At 36.8% G+C, this 15,548-nt stretch overlaps 2 protein-coding genes and 1 pseudogene across 2 annotated transcripts; all 3 read left to right on the top strand.

The window, feature by feature from the left end:
* Window positions 1–3,276: 3,276 nt before the first annotated feature.
* LOC109052263 (odorant receptor 131-2-like) lies at window positions 3,277–4,276 on the top strand. The gene has a single exon (XM_042725193.1). It carries the CDS (start codon window positions 3,410–3,412, stop codon window positions 4,274–4,276), a length of 867 nt encoding a protein of 288 aa, XP_042581127.1. The 5' UTR covers window positions 3,277–3,409.
* Window positions 4,277–5,988: 1,712 nt separating this feature from the next.
* LOC122137536 lies at window positions 5,989–8,500 on the top strand (annotated as a pseudogene).
* A 4,022-nt stretch (window positions 8,501–12,522) lies between these two features.
* Window positions 12,523–14,734, top strand: LOC122137567 (odorant receptor 131-2-like). The gene has a single exon (XM_042725195.1). The coding sequence runs from the start codon at window positions 12,915–12,917 to the stop codon at window positions 13,836–13,838; it is 924 nt and encodes a 307-aa protein (XP_042581129.1). The 5' UTR covers window positions 12,523–12,914; the 3' UTR covers window positions 13,839–14,734.
* Window positions 14,735–15,548: the final 814 nt, after the last annotated feature.

Raw genomic sequence — 15,548 nt, forward strand, 5'->3', positions numbered from 1 at the left:
TGAGCTCAAAACTCACTTTCAGTCAGCAGAGAGTGTTTGAAATAAATCGATCCGATGTGGATTATAATCACCATAAAAGGCAGAAATATTTATAAGCGATGTAAAAGACTATGCACTCTAAACATTAACGTTACCATAATAAACATGGTAAATGCAACCACTTGGAGAAATCAGACATCAGCTTCTTATTCTCTATCACAATTGTGTATTTATATAGTAACATATTTTATCTGTCATAAGTCTCGTCTCGAGAGTTTAGCTCCGCGTAGCATGTCATCAAAATAAAATAATGATTTTTGTTCGGGAGCTTTTATAAAATTAGAGTTATTGTTGTTCATTCTAAATGTGACGTAGCCTATATAGGCTACTGTGGCTACAAATAAACAGAAACAGACTCAACTGACTAAGCAGGCTATTTTCATAAGCGTTAAAAATAAATAAATAAAATAGAAATACATTTCTGTGTGATTAATTTTGAGTCCTGATAAATTGATGCAAACAAAAGGCAGCTGTTATCATGTTCGTTTTGTGATCATGCTAGTTCCAGTGACTTATTTCTTAGTTTTCTGATAACTTCTCTTTGTTGGTGAAAAGATGGGGTTGCATGACGTTGTTCCTGAGAGGCGTGTAAAGGGCGGGTTTTAGTGACGTGCAGCGGAGCTTCAGGCCTGACGGTGGAAACGCTGTGCTATTCTGGCCTCGGTGCTACTTGCCTGAGGCTATTAGCCCCGCCCGGCCCGTTTTAAGCCCTGGCTCGCACTGGCCTATTGGTCCTTTCAAGATCCTCAAATAGATCAATCCAGTTGCTTATCGACTCCTCTTGCCCAGGTCTATGAAGATTCATCCTACTTTTCATGTTTCCCATTTAAAACCTGTTGTTTGTTCTACTCTGTCTCCAGCTAAGAAACCCCCACCAGTACCTTGCATCATTGATGGCCAGCCAGCTTACACAGTTCGAAGGCTGTTGGATTCTCGACGGGTCCGTGGCAGGGTTCAGTATCTTGTGGATTGGGAGGGCTTTGGCCCAGAGGAGTGGTCCTGGGTTCCTGCATGAGATATTTTAGACTCTCACCTTGGAGTTTTGCAGAGCCCAAGGAAACTGTCAGAAGAACGTCAAGGGCCGTTCCTAGGGGAGGGGCTCCTGTAAAGATCTCATCTCTCCACTGCTGTTCCGCTCCCAGCCTGCAGGGGATGCCTTCCTTAAGGCTTCTTGGTTATGCTCCCTTCAGGCCTCCAGATGGCATGTTTACCCCCCCGAGTCCTGCTCTCTTCAGGCCTGCAGAGGGCAATATCGTACTTAATCTTGCTTAGTACTCTCCTCGTTAGTCCTGATTCCCTTCACCTGTGTTTCATCCTTTATAAGGGTGTTAATTCTCTGCTATTGTGTTCAGTCTTGAGCCTATGTCCTCCAGTTACCAGCTCCCAGTGAAGTCTGTACCTTATTGTACCTTTTTTGACCCTTGTGTCTATTTTCATTTCTTTGTTTTATGGAAGCTCGGCTATCCTAATTTATTTGTACTTTGCAACCTTGGTTTCTCGAGTAAAGATTTTTTGTTTGGAAGACTCAAGTCTCCTTACTCATGACTCTTCTGCTCTTGGGTTTCTATACCTATATCTATATCAGTAGGAAACACATCACACCTTCTACACCAGAGACCTGGGTTCTAGTCCCGCTTAAGGTGACCTCCTAACAGTTAATCATCCCCTGTCTATTTAAGCCCTTTGCTCCTGAAAAAATCCAGCATTGCTGGTTACCAGAATATGGTGTGTTTTGCATGCTGGGCCCTGTATGGGATGCTGGTTTGCTGGTTACCAGCTTGAGATGCTGGTTGCTGGTTTGCTGGTCTTCATCAAAAGGTATGTTTCGCATGCTGAGACCAGCTTGGAGTGCTGGTGGATCTTTTTGGTGCTGGTATTATCCCAGCATAACCACAACAAATCACATGTACACATTTTATATCATATGTTTCTTAGTGAGTGTTCAAGGTTAAATAAAACAGTTATCTTAATAGTAATTATAAATTTTTTTTAAATAAATTATTTAAAAAAATATATATAATATATGATGCAGGTTACATGTTTAGTGGCACAGCAATTATTATTATTATTTTTTTACTCCATAGAGTAATAGAGTAAAAGTAACACTGAAGCAGTGTTGCATTGAAATAACTAGATTCACTTTACAGGATTGACAATTACTGATGACACTTGCAGTTACCAAGCAGAATCACTAAAGATAAGAGGACCAACAAGAACATGAAGAAAGAGAAGAGATGAGCAGATAGCACAACTACAACCTACAACTATAACCAGCATAAACAAGCCTGGACTAGCATGGAATTCATGCTGGTTTATGCTGGATTTCTTCAGCAGGTTTAGTGTTAGTCAGTTCCTGGTCCAGTATTGTTTGTTCTTGTTTCTGTGGTTGTGTTGCATTTGCCCCATCTCCTGTTGGACTTATTATTAAAGACTGTTTGTTTGATTCTCCTGCATCATGCATTTGATTCTGCACAACACCTTTACAATCCCTAATTATTATTGAAATATAAGGTTATTAATACAATATGCTTATTCACTAGATCTGATTATGACCATAATTGTGCAGTCAAAACTGACAGTACAAGTTATGTCCATGATTAGGATTAGTTTACTTTCAGAATAAAATGTCCTAATAATTTACTCACCCACATGTTCATGTCTTTCTTTCTTCAGTCGAAAAGAAATTGAGGTTTTTGAGGAGAACATTCCAGGATTTTTCTCCATATAGTGGACTTCAATGGCGGCCAACATGATCCCAGCTGAGAAATGAAAGTCTTCTCTCATTCCTCGATTAACGATAAAATGACAGATCGTTTCGCTAGATAAGACCCTTATTCCTTGGCTGGGATCATGTGGAGCCCTTTTGAGCTGCATTGAAACTGCAATTTGGACCTACAACCCATTTGCCGCCGTTGAAGTTTGAAAATCCTGGAATATTTTTGTTAGAAACCTTAATTTCTTTGTGATTGAAGAAATAAAGACATAAACATCTTGGATGACATGAGGGTGAGTAAATACTCAGGAAATATTCATTCTTGAAGTGAACTAATCCTTTAATGATGCAATAAGGCCTCTTGTGGCAATGCAGACAGTGCAGTATTTGCATTTCAAACGTTTGAATAGACTCATTTAATATTCATGATCTCTGCCCTTTCCACCAATCATAAATAACATACAGTAAAACTCTACTGATTTAAACTCATGTGAGCTTCAGACTGCCCACCATCCAAAATTGGTTCTTCTGCTTAAGGTAAATCTATAAGACTTCTCAAATGAATAGGCTAAGTTAAGACTGTAGTAGGTGATTCTTTTTTTTTTAACCACTCTCTCCTCTTTCCATTCCAGAGCCTTGCTTGTAAAGAACTGGAAAATGAACTCCACGGTCTGGATTGTGGATAATTATGAAGAAGCTCTTGCCAAAAACCTTGTGATCGTATCTCTCGGTCTTATCATTAACTTCATTAACGGAATGCTAGTGGTGACTTTCTTCTCCAATCCAATGTTTTCAAGAGACTCCAGATACATTTTATACATTCACCTGGTAATCAATGACATGGTCTATATATGCCTATCAGTGACTTTATATGTGTTGACCTACGTTTCACCACTTGTGAATTCTTCATTGTGTTGTGTATTGGTGGTGCTTGGTTCAACCACCTTTATGATCACTCCATTGAATCTGGCTGGTATGTCAATAGAGCGTTTCATTGCTATCTGTAAACCACTGCATCACGCTCAGATTTGCACACCACAAAGGACCTACATTTTTATATGTTTGCTGTGGGTTATAGGAACTATACCTTCTCTGGCAGATATCATTATTCTACTCTTAATCCAGCCCATATCTTTTTTCAGTTCTCTTGTACTTTGCTATCCATTCAGTCTGTTCCCTTCCAAAGCCCACAAGGATCGCACCACTGCTTCACAAGTCATTTATATGTCACTGGTGTGGATAATTCTCATCTATACTTACTGCAGAGTCCTTTTCACTGCCAGAAAGTCTGTTTCAAAGGGTTCAGCAAATAAGGCTCAGAAAACAATACTATTGCATGGTGTCCAGTTACTTCTATGTATGCTTTCCTATATCACCCCTGTTTTGGATATGTTTCTCGCTCCTTTTTTTCCTGTTCACAGAACAAAGATCACTTTCTTAAATTATCTAATCACAAATATTATGCCAAGATTACTGAGTCCTTTGATATATGGGGTCCGAGACCAGAAGTTTCTGAAACAATGAAAATGAAGGAACACTTTACTTGTAAAGTTATTATTGTAAAGATTATGCCATCAAAATTATGATTTTCAGTTGACTAATAATGTATTTATTTGTATTTATGTTTAATTAAGACTTGTTTTATTTGAGAACATCAAATTATTCTCTGAACAGTGGCTCAGAAAGTGTTTAGACACTTTCAGAACTAATATCATTCGTCTGAGTCATATTTGCTCACTGTCTTATAATCAGCTAGTGATTTGGTGATTTTTAGAGGATGTGTGAAATCAGTTTCCCTGAAGTATTTTTGCCTAAATAAATATAAATACCAAACAAAATTTATCACAGTCAAACAGTAGTTTTAAGAAGCAATTTGAGACAACTGCTTGTTAATGACAGAACTGTATTATGATTGTATCATGCCTATATGCGGCGCATAATAATGTACTGTACACTGTATACTGCATTTGTTTGTTTATTTGAGCATTGAGTTAAAATGTTACATTTTCAATAGCTAAATTCTGCCAACATGTCCACACACAATCTTTGATTATTATCTTTTATCAATACCACATATAAATTAGGTTAAACATAAATGAGTAATTAACCTCTTGAGTCTTGAGCTATGTTCAGCTGTGTTTGTGTGCTTTATAACAAATGAAGTGGATTAGATGCAGCATTCTGCTATAGATATACTTACTATTTGATACTTTATTTCCTATTTAATGTAGCAACTGTATGATCAAGAATAAAGTGTAATATAGGCCTATTGTAGGTTTTGAGTAAATATGAGCTGAGGACTCAAAACATTAAACAAACATAAAACAAAACTACCTCGTAGGCGAAAATACTCAGGAAAAGCAAGACAAGGCTACACTGAACTGTGTAGCACAAAACTAGAGCACAACTACACAGGGGTACATTAGATGACAGTCTGGCACAGGACAGACAACACAGAAAGAATAGGAAAGAAAGGGAGAGCGGGTGGGGCAATTGAAACAATAAGTTAAGGGTTAAAACAAGCACAATTCTGACGTCTTTCTCTGAGTTCTGAGTTGACGTGTTCAGGTCAGGTGTCTTAAAACTGTGGGGAAAAGGCACATTTTGTATTTTTATTCAGTGGCAGAAATAAGATTAGTGGAACTGAAGGCGCCATGCTCAAACATGAAACACACATCATAAATAAACTTTGTCCAGTCATGAAGCTGTTTCGTCATTAAAGCTTTATCATGCAGCCGCTCTGGAGAAGCTCCACAGAATGTTGCTGGTAGCCAATGACTTCCATCATTTTTGTTATACTGTCCTGCTCCATAAGTCAGTGGCTACCAGCAGTTATCTGGTTACCAACATTCTTCAAAATATCTTCTTTTGAGTTATTAAAACGTTTTAATAATATGGTGTGTTTATTCACTAGATCTGATTATGACAATAATTGTGCACAAAGTCAGAGAACTTGCTGCAAAAGTTGTGTTCATGCTATGATGCTATAGTGTGGCAATGCAGAGACGGCAATATTTATTAAAGTTGCATTATGATTTGTGTTCTGTAGATTCACCATATATTTATCAATGTAATATTCATGGTGTTACTTGCATTTGGCTTTCAAATGTTCCACTGTAATGTGACCAAAGGGCAATGGCCATCATTTTTAATATTTATGGTCACTGCCCTTTCCACAAATCATAAATATGAGCACATAAAACCCATGTGAGCTTCAGACTACCTACAGTCCAGAAATGGTTCTTCTGCTCCAAGGTAGTCAGTCTACAACACTTCTCAAAAGAAAAAGGCTAAGACTGCAGTACAATATGCCTATCAGTGACCTTATATGTGCTGACCTACGTTTCACCTCTTGTGAATGCCTTATTGTGTTGTGTATTGGTGCTTGGTTAAACCACCTTTATGATCACTCCATTGAATCCGGCTGTATGGCAATAGAGCGTTTCATTGCTATCTGTTAACCACTGCATCACGCTCAGATTTGCACACCACAAAGAACTTGCTATGGGTTATGGAAGCTATGGGTTCTATAGCAGATATCATTATTTCACTTTTAACCCAAGCCATATCTTTCTTCAGATTGTTTATATCTTGCTACCCAAATTATGTGTTCCCTTCCAAAGTCCACCAGGACAACACCACTGCTTCACAAGTCATCAGTATGTCACTGATGTGAATAATTCTCATCTGTACTTACTGCAGAGTCCTTTTCACTGCCAGAAAGTCTGTTTCAAAAGGTTCAGCAAATAAGGCCAGACGTTTGTGAAACAAATGAAGGAACACTTTACTTGTAACATTATTATTGTAAAGATAGTGCAATCATAATAATGAATTTTATTTGGCTACAATTTATTTAGAAATAATTTGTTTTGTTTTTTTGTGTTTTTTGTGTAAACTTTACTTTTCTGCTCAGTTTCTTTTAATCAGCTGATGTTTTTGTGATGTTTAGTGGATGTATGAAGTCAGTTCACTTCAAGCTCACGTTCAAAGGTTGTTGATTGTTGATCACTAACTATGGGAAGAAACCCATATTATTAAACCCAAATATTAACATGAAATATTTGGGAAAACTGCTTAATAATGTTGGTGATTGTACACTCTAAAAGGTGCTGGGTTAAAAAACAACCCAACCTTAACCCAGCTGCTGGGTCACTATTGGACAGAACATGCGCTGGGTTGTTTTGACCCAAGTGCTGGGTTTAACCATTTCACCCAGAATGTTGGGTTGTTTATTTGACCCAACCAGTGGGTCAGGTTAACTGTGTTGCTGGGTTAAACATTGGGTTATTTGTTGTCTTATTGCCTTGCCAACTTTATATTTATCAATATTACCAATTATAATAAATAACAATCACAAAGGAATGTAAAATTATTATTATTCTGTAATACAATAATAAAGTCTCTAGTCCTAGTTTTTGGTTCATATGTTTTTTAAGTATACATTTTAAGATTTTAATTTAATTACATTTTTTAATATTTAAGTATTTTTACCACCCCTGTTTTCTGATTCAGTGCAAAATGTTGGATTTAATCTGCTTCAGGTGTAAACAATTAAACAACAGATAACTCAAGTTATACTGACCCTGTTATTGGGTGTTATTGACAAGTCCAAGTACAAATTACATTACCATTTCAAAGTCCTGTTGAGTTGAGTGTCACTTAATTTTGCAGTTAGCAATGAATACAAATCTCTTATCATTAACTTCATTAACGCAGTGGTGACTTTCTGTGAAACAAGTTTGTGGCCTCTCCAATCCAACGTTTTTCAAGAGACTAGCCAGATATGCACATACTTGTTTTTATACCATTCACCTGGTAATCAATGACATGCTCATGATATGCCTATCAGTGACTTTATATGTGTTGACCTATGCTTCCCAACTTGTAAATGGATCCTTGTGTTACACATTGGTTTTTCTTGGTACAGCCACCTTTATGATCACTCCACTGAGTCTGGCTGGTATGGCAATAGAGCGTTTAATTGCTATCTGTAAACCACTGCATCATGCCCAGATTTGCACACCTGAAAGAACCCACATCTTTATATGTTTGATTTGGGTTGTAGGAGCTATGCCTTCTCTGGCAGATATCATTATTCTACTCTCTGTCCAGCCCATATCTCTCTTCAGGTCTACTGTGCTTTGCTACACATTTAGTTTGTTCCCGACAAAACAGCACAAGGATCGCACCACTGCTTCACAAGTCATCTGTATGTCATTGGTGTGGATAATTCTCATTTATACTTATTGCAGAGTCCTGTTCGCTGCCAGAAAGTCCATCTCAAAAGGTTCAGCAAATAAGGCTCGGAGTACGATATTGTTGCATGGTGTCCAGTTACTTCTTTGCTTCCTATATCACCCCTGTTATGGATATGTTTCTCTCTCCTTTTTTTCCTGTTCACAGAACAAAGATCACTTTCTTTAATTATCTAATCACAAATATTATGCCAAGATTACTGAGTCCTTTGATATATGGGGTCAGAGACCAGAGCTTTCTGAAACAAATGAAGGAATTCTTTGCTTGTAAAATTATCATTGTAAAGATTGTGCCATCAAAATTCTGATTTTTTTTTCTACATTTATTTAGAAATATTAGAAATTAGAATTTGATTTATTTGCATTTATATTTATTTATGAGCTTTGTTTTATTAGAGATCATCAGTGAGAACAGAAACTCTCTAGAGTGGCCCAAAACACTTTGTAGGACACTGTTTAAATTTCTTAGTTTTATGTTAATCGCATTTGTACCTGCTGACACGTATCCGTATCACACTTCGAAGCTGAACATTTATGAATTTTCAGTACAAACAAATGATGAATGGCCTTTACTAAAAACTAACTTCACTGATCTATTATCAGTGTCTATTAATCAGCTGGTGTTTTGATGATTTTTAGTGAATGTATGAAATCATTTACCCTCTAGTTCATGTAGGTGTTGTTAATCATATAAATTATAAAAATTATATGGGCCTATTATGTATTCAAAACAGCAAACATATGTGTGTCTTTATGTTGAACAGTAGGCTTTTTTAATTAAATATTCCAATTAAAATATTTTTATAACTAAACTATAGTTTTAAGATGAACAATTAGAGAAAAATATTAATGTTGGTGATAAAGTAGTAGTTTTATGATTATTATTTTAAATTAAATTACACTGTAAATTCTTATTCTTTTAGTTTTTAATTTTATTGTACTTTGTAAATTAGTATAAATATAAATAACAAATTTACCTCCAGAGTCTTTAATCAATTTGTCATGTGATCGACGCAATAAATTAAGTGCCCACACATGGTCGCTTGTCACTAGTGGCATTTCTTCTGTTAGTTATTGGATGTACAATGATCAGTTACTGCATTAAAATCAATGACAGTAAATAATATTGATTAAACTGTTACAATGGCATCTGTTAACAGTTAACAGTCAGTTCTATCATGACAAATTTCTGAGAGTTTTGCATGGTAATATACATGGCAATGTTAATGTATTTGATCTTGGCAGAATAGATCTGCTACACTGCTGCTGCTGCTGCTGCTGCAGAAGAGCAAGTACCGAGGCTTGCTACTGCCAGTACATCCACAGACATGCTGCTGTGAGCATGTAAGAAATACTGCTGCTGCACACATAACATACACTGAACAAAATTATAAACGCAACACTTTTATTTTTGCCCACATTTTTCATGAGCTGAACTCAAAGATCTAAGACTTTTTCTATGTACACAAAAGGCCTATTTCTCTCAAATATTGCTCACAAATCTGTCTAAATCTGTGTTAGTGACTACTTCTCCTTTGCCGAGATAATCCATCCACCTCACAGGTGTGGCATATCAAGATGCTGATAAGACAGCATGATTATTGAACAGGTGTGCCTTAGGCTGGCCGCAATAAAAGGCCCCTCTAAAATGTGCATTTTTACTGTATTGAGTATGCCGAAGGCTCATACGTATAATCATGTGTGGAGCGAAGGCTATCCTGATTGGTCTGATCATACAGAAGAGCTACTATAGCTAAAATTGCTGAAAAATGTAATGCTGTGTATAGGGCTACATAGCTGAAGATCGAGAGAGTGCCCTTGTTAACCCCTGATGACCGTGTTGTCCATAATGACCCCTCTCCACTGCCAATCAAATGAAGGTATCACAAGAGCCAGGAAATTGTTCCCATTTTTCCTCCACTTATTAGTTTCCATGGTTTCTGTTTAGTTCAGACCTGTTCTGTTTCAGTTTATCATCACCTGTCAATTTAAGCTTTCAGTTTTATTCAGTTCCTGGTTTGGTATCGTATGTTCTTGTTTCTGTGGTTGTGTTGCATTTGCTCCTGTTGTCTCCTGTTAAAATTATTATTAAAACCTGTTTGTTGGATTCTCCTGCCTCATGCACTTGATCCTGCACATTAAACAACACCATTTAACCATATAAATACCAGTCCTCTAAAAACTGATTTACCTTATACAGTAGGTCTCCTCCTGCTCGAGTGTGCTCCTTTACTCATTACTCACCCTCATGTTGTTTCAAACCTTCTTCAGAACACAGATTAAGATATTTCTGATGAAATCTGAGCCTCTCTGACCCTAAATAGACAGCGAGGATACAGAAATGTAGCAAGGAAATCAGTAAAATTGTCCATATGTGACATCAGGGGTTCAACCATGATTTTTCAAAGCAGTAACAATACTTTTTGTGTACAAAGAAAACAATAATAACATGATTTTATTATTTAATTGTCTCTGTCTCCTTGACTCCACTTGGTTCTCCACCTTCAACGACTGCATCTCCCTCAGTCATCTCCATGCTGTCGTCACCATGACTCATTCACTGTGGGACTCTTTTCTGGCTGAACACTGACCCCCACAGTTAGTTTCAGTGGTTTCTGATTAATTCACACCTGTTTTGTTATAGTTAATCATCACCTGTCTATTTAAGCCCTTCGCTCCTGAAAAATCCAGCATTGCTGGTTACCAGAATAAGGTGTGTTTTGCATGCTGGGCCTTGTATGGGATGCTGGTTTGCTGGTTCCCAGCTTGAGATGCTGGTTGCTGGTTTGCTTGTCTTCATCATAAGGTATGTTTCGCATGCTGAGACCAGCTTGGAATGCAGGTGTGCAGGTGGATCTTTTTGGTGCTGGTATTATCCCAGCATAACCACAACAAATCACATGTACACATTTTATATCACATGTTTCTTAGTGAGTGCTCATAGTTAAACAAAACAGTTATCTTAATAGTAATTATAACAATTATTAACAATTACTTTAATAAATTATTTAAAATATATATATAATATATGATGCAGGTTACATGTTTAGTGGCACAGCATTTATTTATTTATTTATTTTATTTTTTTTACTCCATAGAGTAATAGAGTAAAAGTATACAGTGTTGCATTGAAATAACTAGATTCACTTTACAGGATTGACAATTACTGATGACACTTGCAGTTACCAAGCAGAATCACTAAAGATAAGAGGACCAACAAGAACATGAAGAAAGAGAAGAGATGAGCAGATAGCACAACTACAACCTACAACTATAACCAGCATAAACAAGCCTGGACTAGCATGGAATTCATGCTGGTTTATGCTGGATTTCTTCACCAGGTTTAGTGTTAGTCAGTTCCTGGTCCAGTATTGTTTGTTCTTGTTTCTCTGGTTTTTTTGCATTTGCCCCATCTTCTGTTGGACTTAAGCCGCCTTTCCACTGTCTCCGACGAACGACAAGCGACAGACCGGAAGTCCTTCATTTCCAATGGAAAGTAGTGCAGGAGCTGCGTGGAGTTCCAATCATATGCGTATCCGGAAATTTTGGATCCGATTTGAGCTTCGGATACATTCAAATATTTGAACTTCTGCGACTAGACCGAATGCAAACACCCGACTGGATGTGGTGTATTCTAATCAAAACTATCGGTGCGAGGTCAGAATTACCAATATTTTGTTTACTTTAACATTATTCTTTAAACACTATTTCTGTAAAATGGTGCTTTAGAATAATTATGGCAATGGCAATAATTATTAAACCATTATTTACGTTGATTAGCCCCATAAAACCTACTGTTTTTATTTTGGGGGTCATCTGATTATATATTCATTATATTCATTAAAATTATTAATTTTACCATGGTGAATATGCCGAGGTGACGGTTGCTGCACGACCAGTTTTCTGCGCGACTGCCGCTAGAGGGAGAAATGTGACAATCGTGTCCGAATGTCGTGTGCAGTGGAAAGGCGGCTTTATTATTAAAGACTGTTTGTTTGATTCTCCTGCATCGTGCATTTGATTCTGCACAACACCTTTACAATCCCTAATTATTATTGAAATAAGGTTATTAATACAATATGCTTATTCACTAGATCTGATTATGACCGTAATTGTGCAGTCAAAACTGACAGTACACGTTATGTCCATGTTAAAGGATTCGTTTATTTTCAGAATAAAATTACCTAATAATTTACTCACCCACATGTCATCCAAGATGTTCATGTCTTTCTTTCTTCAGTTGAAAAGAAATTAAGGTTTTTGAGGAGAACATTCCAGGATTTTTCTCCGTATAGTGGACTTCAATGGCGGCCAACATGATCCCAGCTGAGAAATGAGAGTCTTCTCTCTTTCCTCGATTAACGATAAAATGACAGATCGTTTCGCTAGATAAGACCCTTATTCCTTGGCTGGGATCATGTGGAGCCCTTTTGAGCTGCATTGAAACTGCAGTTTGGACCTACAAACTGTTTGCCACAGTTTAAGTTTGAAAATCCTGGAATATTTTTGTTAGAAACCTTAATTTACTCAAAAAATTCTCAGGAAATATTTATTCTTGAAGTGAACTAATCCTTTAATGATGCAATAAGGCCTCTTGTGGCAATGCAGAGAGTGCAGTATTTGCATTGCAAACGTTTGAATAGACTCATCTAAAACGGCCCAAGGGCTATGACCATCGTGTTTAATATTCATGATCTCTGCCCTTTCCACCAATCATAAATAACATACAGTAAAACTCTACTGATCAAAACTCATGTGAGCTTCAGACTACCCACCATCCAGAACTGGTTCTTCTGCTTAAGGTAAATCTATAAGACTTCTCAAATGAATAGGCTAAGTTAAGACTGTAATTTTTAACCACTCTCTCCTCTTTCCATTCCAGATCCTTGCTTGTAAAGAACTGGAAAATGAACTCCACGGTCTGGATTGTGGATAGTTATGAAGAAGCTCTTGCCAAAAACCTTGTGATTGTTTCTCTCGGTCTTATCATTAACTTTATTAACGGAATGCTAGTGGTGACTTTCTTCTCCAATCCAATGTTTTCAAGAGACTCCAGATACATTTTATACATTCACCTGGTAATCAATGACATGCTCATGATATGCCTATCAGTGACTTTATATGTGTTGACCTATGTTTCACCATTTGTGAATTCTTCATTGTGTTGTGTATTGGTGGTGCTTGGTTCAACCACCTTTATGATCACTCCATTGAATCTGGCTGGTATGGCAATAGAGCGTTTCATTGCTATCTGTAAACCACTGCATCATGCCCAGATTTGTACACCACAAAGGACCTACATTTTTATATGTTTGCTGTGGGTTATAGGAGCTATACCTTCTCTGGCAGATATCATTATTCTACTCTTAATCCAGCCCATATCTTTTTTCAGTTCTCTTGTACTTTGCTATCCATTCAGTCTGTTCCCTTCCAAAGCCCACAAGGATCGCACCACTGCTTCACAAGTCATTTATATGTCACTGGTGTGGATAATTCTCATCTATACTTACTGCAGAGTCCTTTTCACTGCCAGAAAGGCTGTTTCAAAGGGTTCAGCAAATAAGGCTCAGAGAACAATACTATTGCATGGAGTCCAGTTACTTCTTTGTATGCTTTCCTATATCGCCCCTGTTTTAGATTTAATTGTCACGCCTTTTTTTCCTGTTCACAGAACAAAGATCACTTTCTTAAATTATCTAATCACAAATATTATGCCAAGATTACTGAGTCCTTTGATATATGGGGTACGAGACCAGAAGTTTCTGAAACAAATGAAGGAATACTTTACTTGTAAAGTTATTATTGTAAAGATTATGCCATCAAAATTATGATTTTCAGTTGACTAATAATGTATTTATTTGTATTTATGTTTAATTAAGACGTGTTTTATTTGAGAACATCAAATTATTCTCTGAACAGTGGCTCAGAAAGTGTTTAGACACTTTCAGAACTAATATCATTCGTCTGAGTCATATTTGCTCACTGTCTTATAATCAGCTGGTGATTTGGTGATTTTTAGAGGAAGGGTGAAATCAGTTTCCCTGAAGTATTTTTGCCTAAATAAATATAAATACCAAATAAAATTTATCATAGCCAAACAGTAGTTTTAAGATAAGCAATTTGAGACAACTGCTTGTTAATGACAGAACTGTATTATGATTGTATCATGCCTATATGTGCCGCATAATAATGTACTGTACACTGTATACTGCATTTGTTTGTTTATTTGAGCGTTGAGTTAAAATGTTACATTTTCAATAGCTAAATTCTGCCAACATGTCCACACACAATCTTTGATTATTATCTTTTATCAATACCACATATAAATTAGGTTAAACATAAATGAGTAATTAACCTCTTGAGTCTTGAGCTATGTTCAGCTGTGTTTGTGTGCTTTATAACAAATGAAGTGGATTAGATGCAGCATTCTGCTATAGATATACTTTTTATTTGATACTTTATGTACTATTTAATGTAGCAACTGTATGATCAAGAATAAAGTGTAATATAGCCCTATTGCAGGTTTTGAGTAAATATGAGCTGTGGGGAAAACAGAATTGTGAGATTTTTTTTTTTTTTTTTTTATTCAGTGGCAGAAATAAGATTAGTGGAACTGAAGGCGTCATGCTCAAACATGAAACACACATCATAGATAAACTTTTTCCAATCATGAAACTGTTCATGAAAGTATTCTGAAAGTAATTCCACTCTGGAGAAGCTCCACAGAATGTTGCTGGTAGCCAATGACTTCCATAGTTTTTGTTATACTCTCCTGCTCCATAAGTCAGTGGCTACCAGCAGTCTGGTTACCAACATTCTTCAAAATATCTTCTTTTGAGTTATTAAAACGTTTTAATAATATGGTATGTTTATTCAATAGATCTGATTATGACAATAATTGTGCAGAAAGTCAGAGAACTTGCTGCAAAAGGTGTGTTCATGCTATGATGCTATAGTGCCTTTTGTGGGAATGCAGAGACGGCAATATTTTATGATTTGTGTTCTGTAGATTCACCATAGATTTATAAATGTAATATTCATGGTGTTACTTGCATTTGCATTTCAAATGTTCCACTGTAATGTGACCAAACGGCAATGGCCATCATTTTTAATATTTATGGCCACTGCCCTTTCCACAAACCATAAATATGTGCACATAAAACCCATGTGAGCTTCAGACTGCCCACAGTCCAGAAATGGTTCTTCTGCTCCAAGGTAGTCAGTCCACAACACTTCTCAAAAGAAAAAAGCTAAGACTGCAGTACAATATGCCTATCAGTGACCTTATATGTGCTGACCTACGTTTCACCTCTTGTGAATGCCTTATTGTGTTGCGTATTGGTGCTTGGTTAAACCACCTTTATGATCACTCCATTGAATCTGGCTGGTATGGCAATAGAGCGTTTCATTGCTATCTGTTAACCACTGCATCACGCTCAGATTTGCACACCACAAAGAACTTGCTATGGGTTATGGAAGCTATGGGTTCTATAGCAGATATCATTATTTCACTTTTAACCCAAGCCATATCTTTCTTCAGA

This window comes from Cyprinus carpio, chromosome B6 (assembly GCF_018340385.1).
Source record: "Cyprinus carpio isolate SPL01 chromosome B6, ASM1834038v1, whole genome shotgun sequence".
Lineage (NCBI taxonomy): Eukaryota > Metazoa > Chordata > Actinopteri > Cypriniformes > Cyprinidae > Cyprinus > Cyprinus carpio.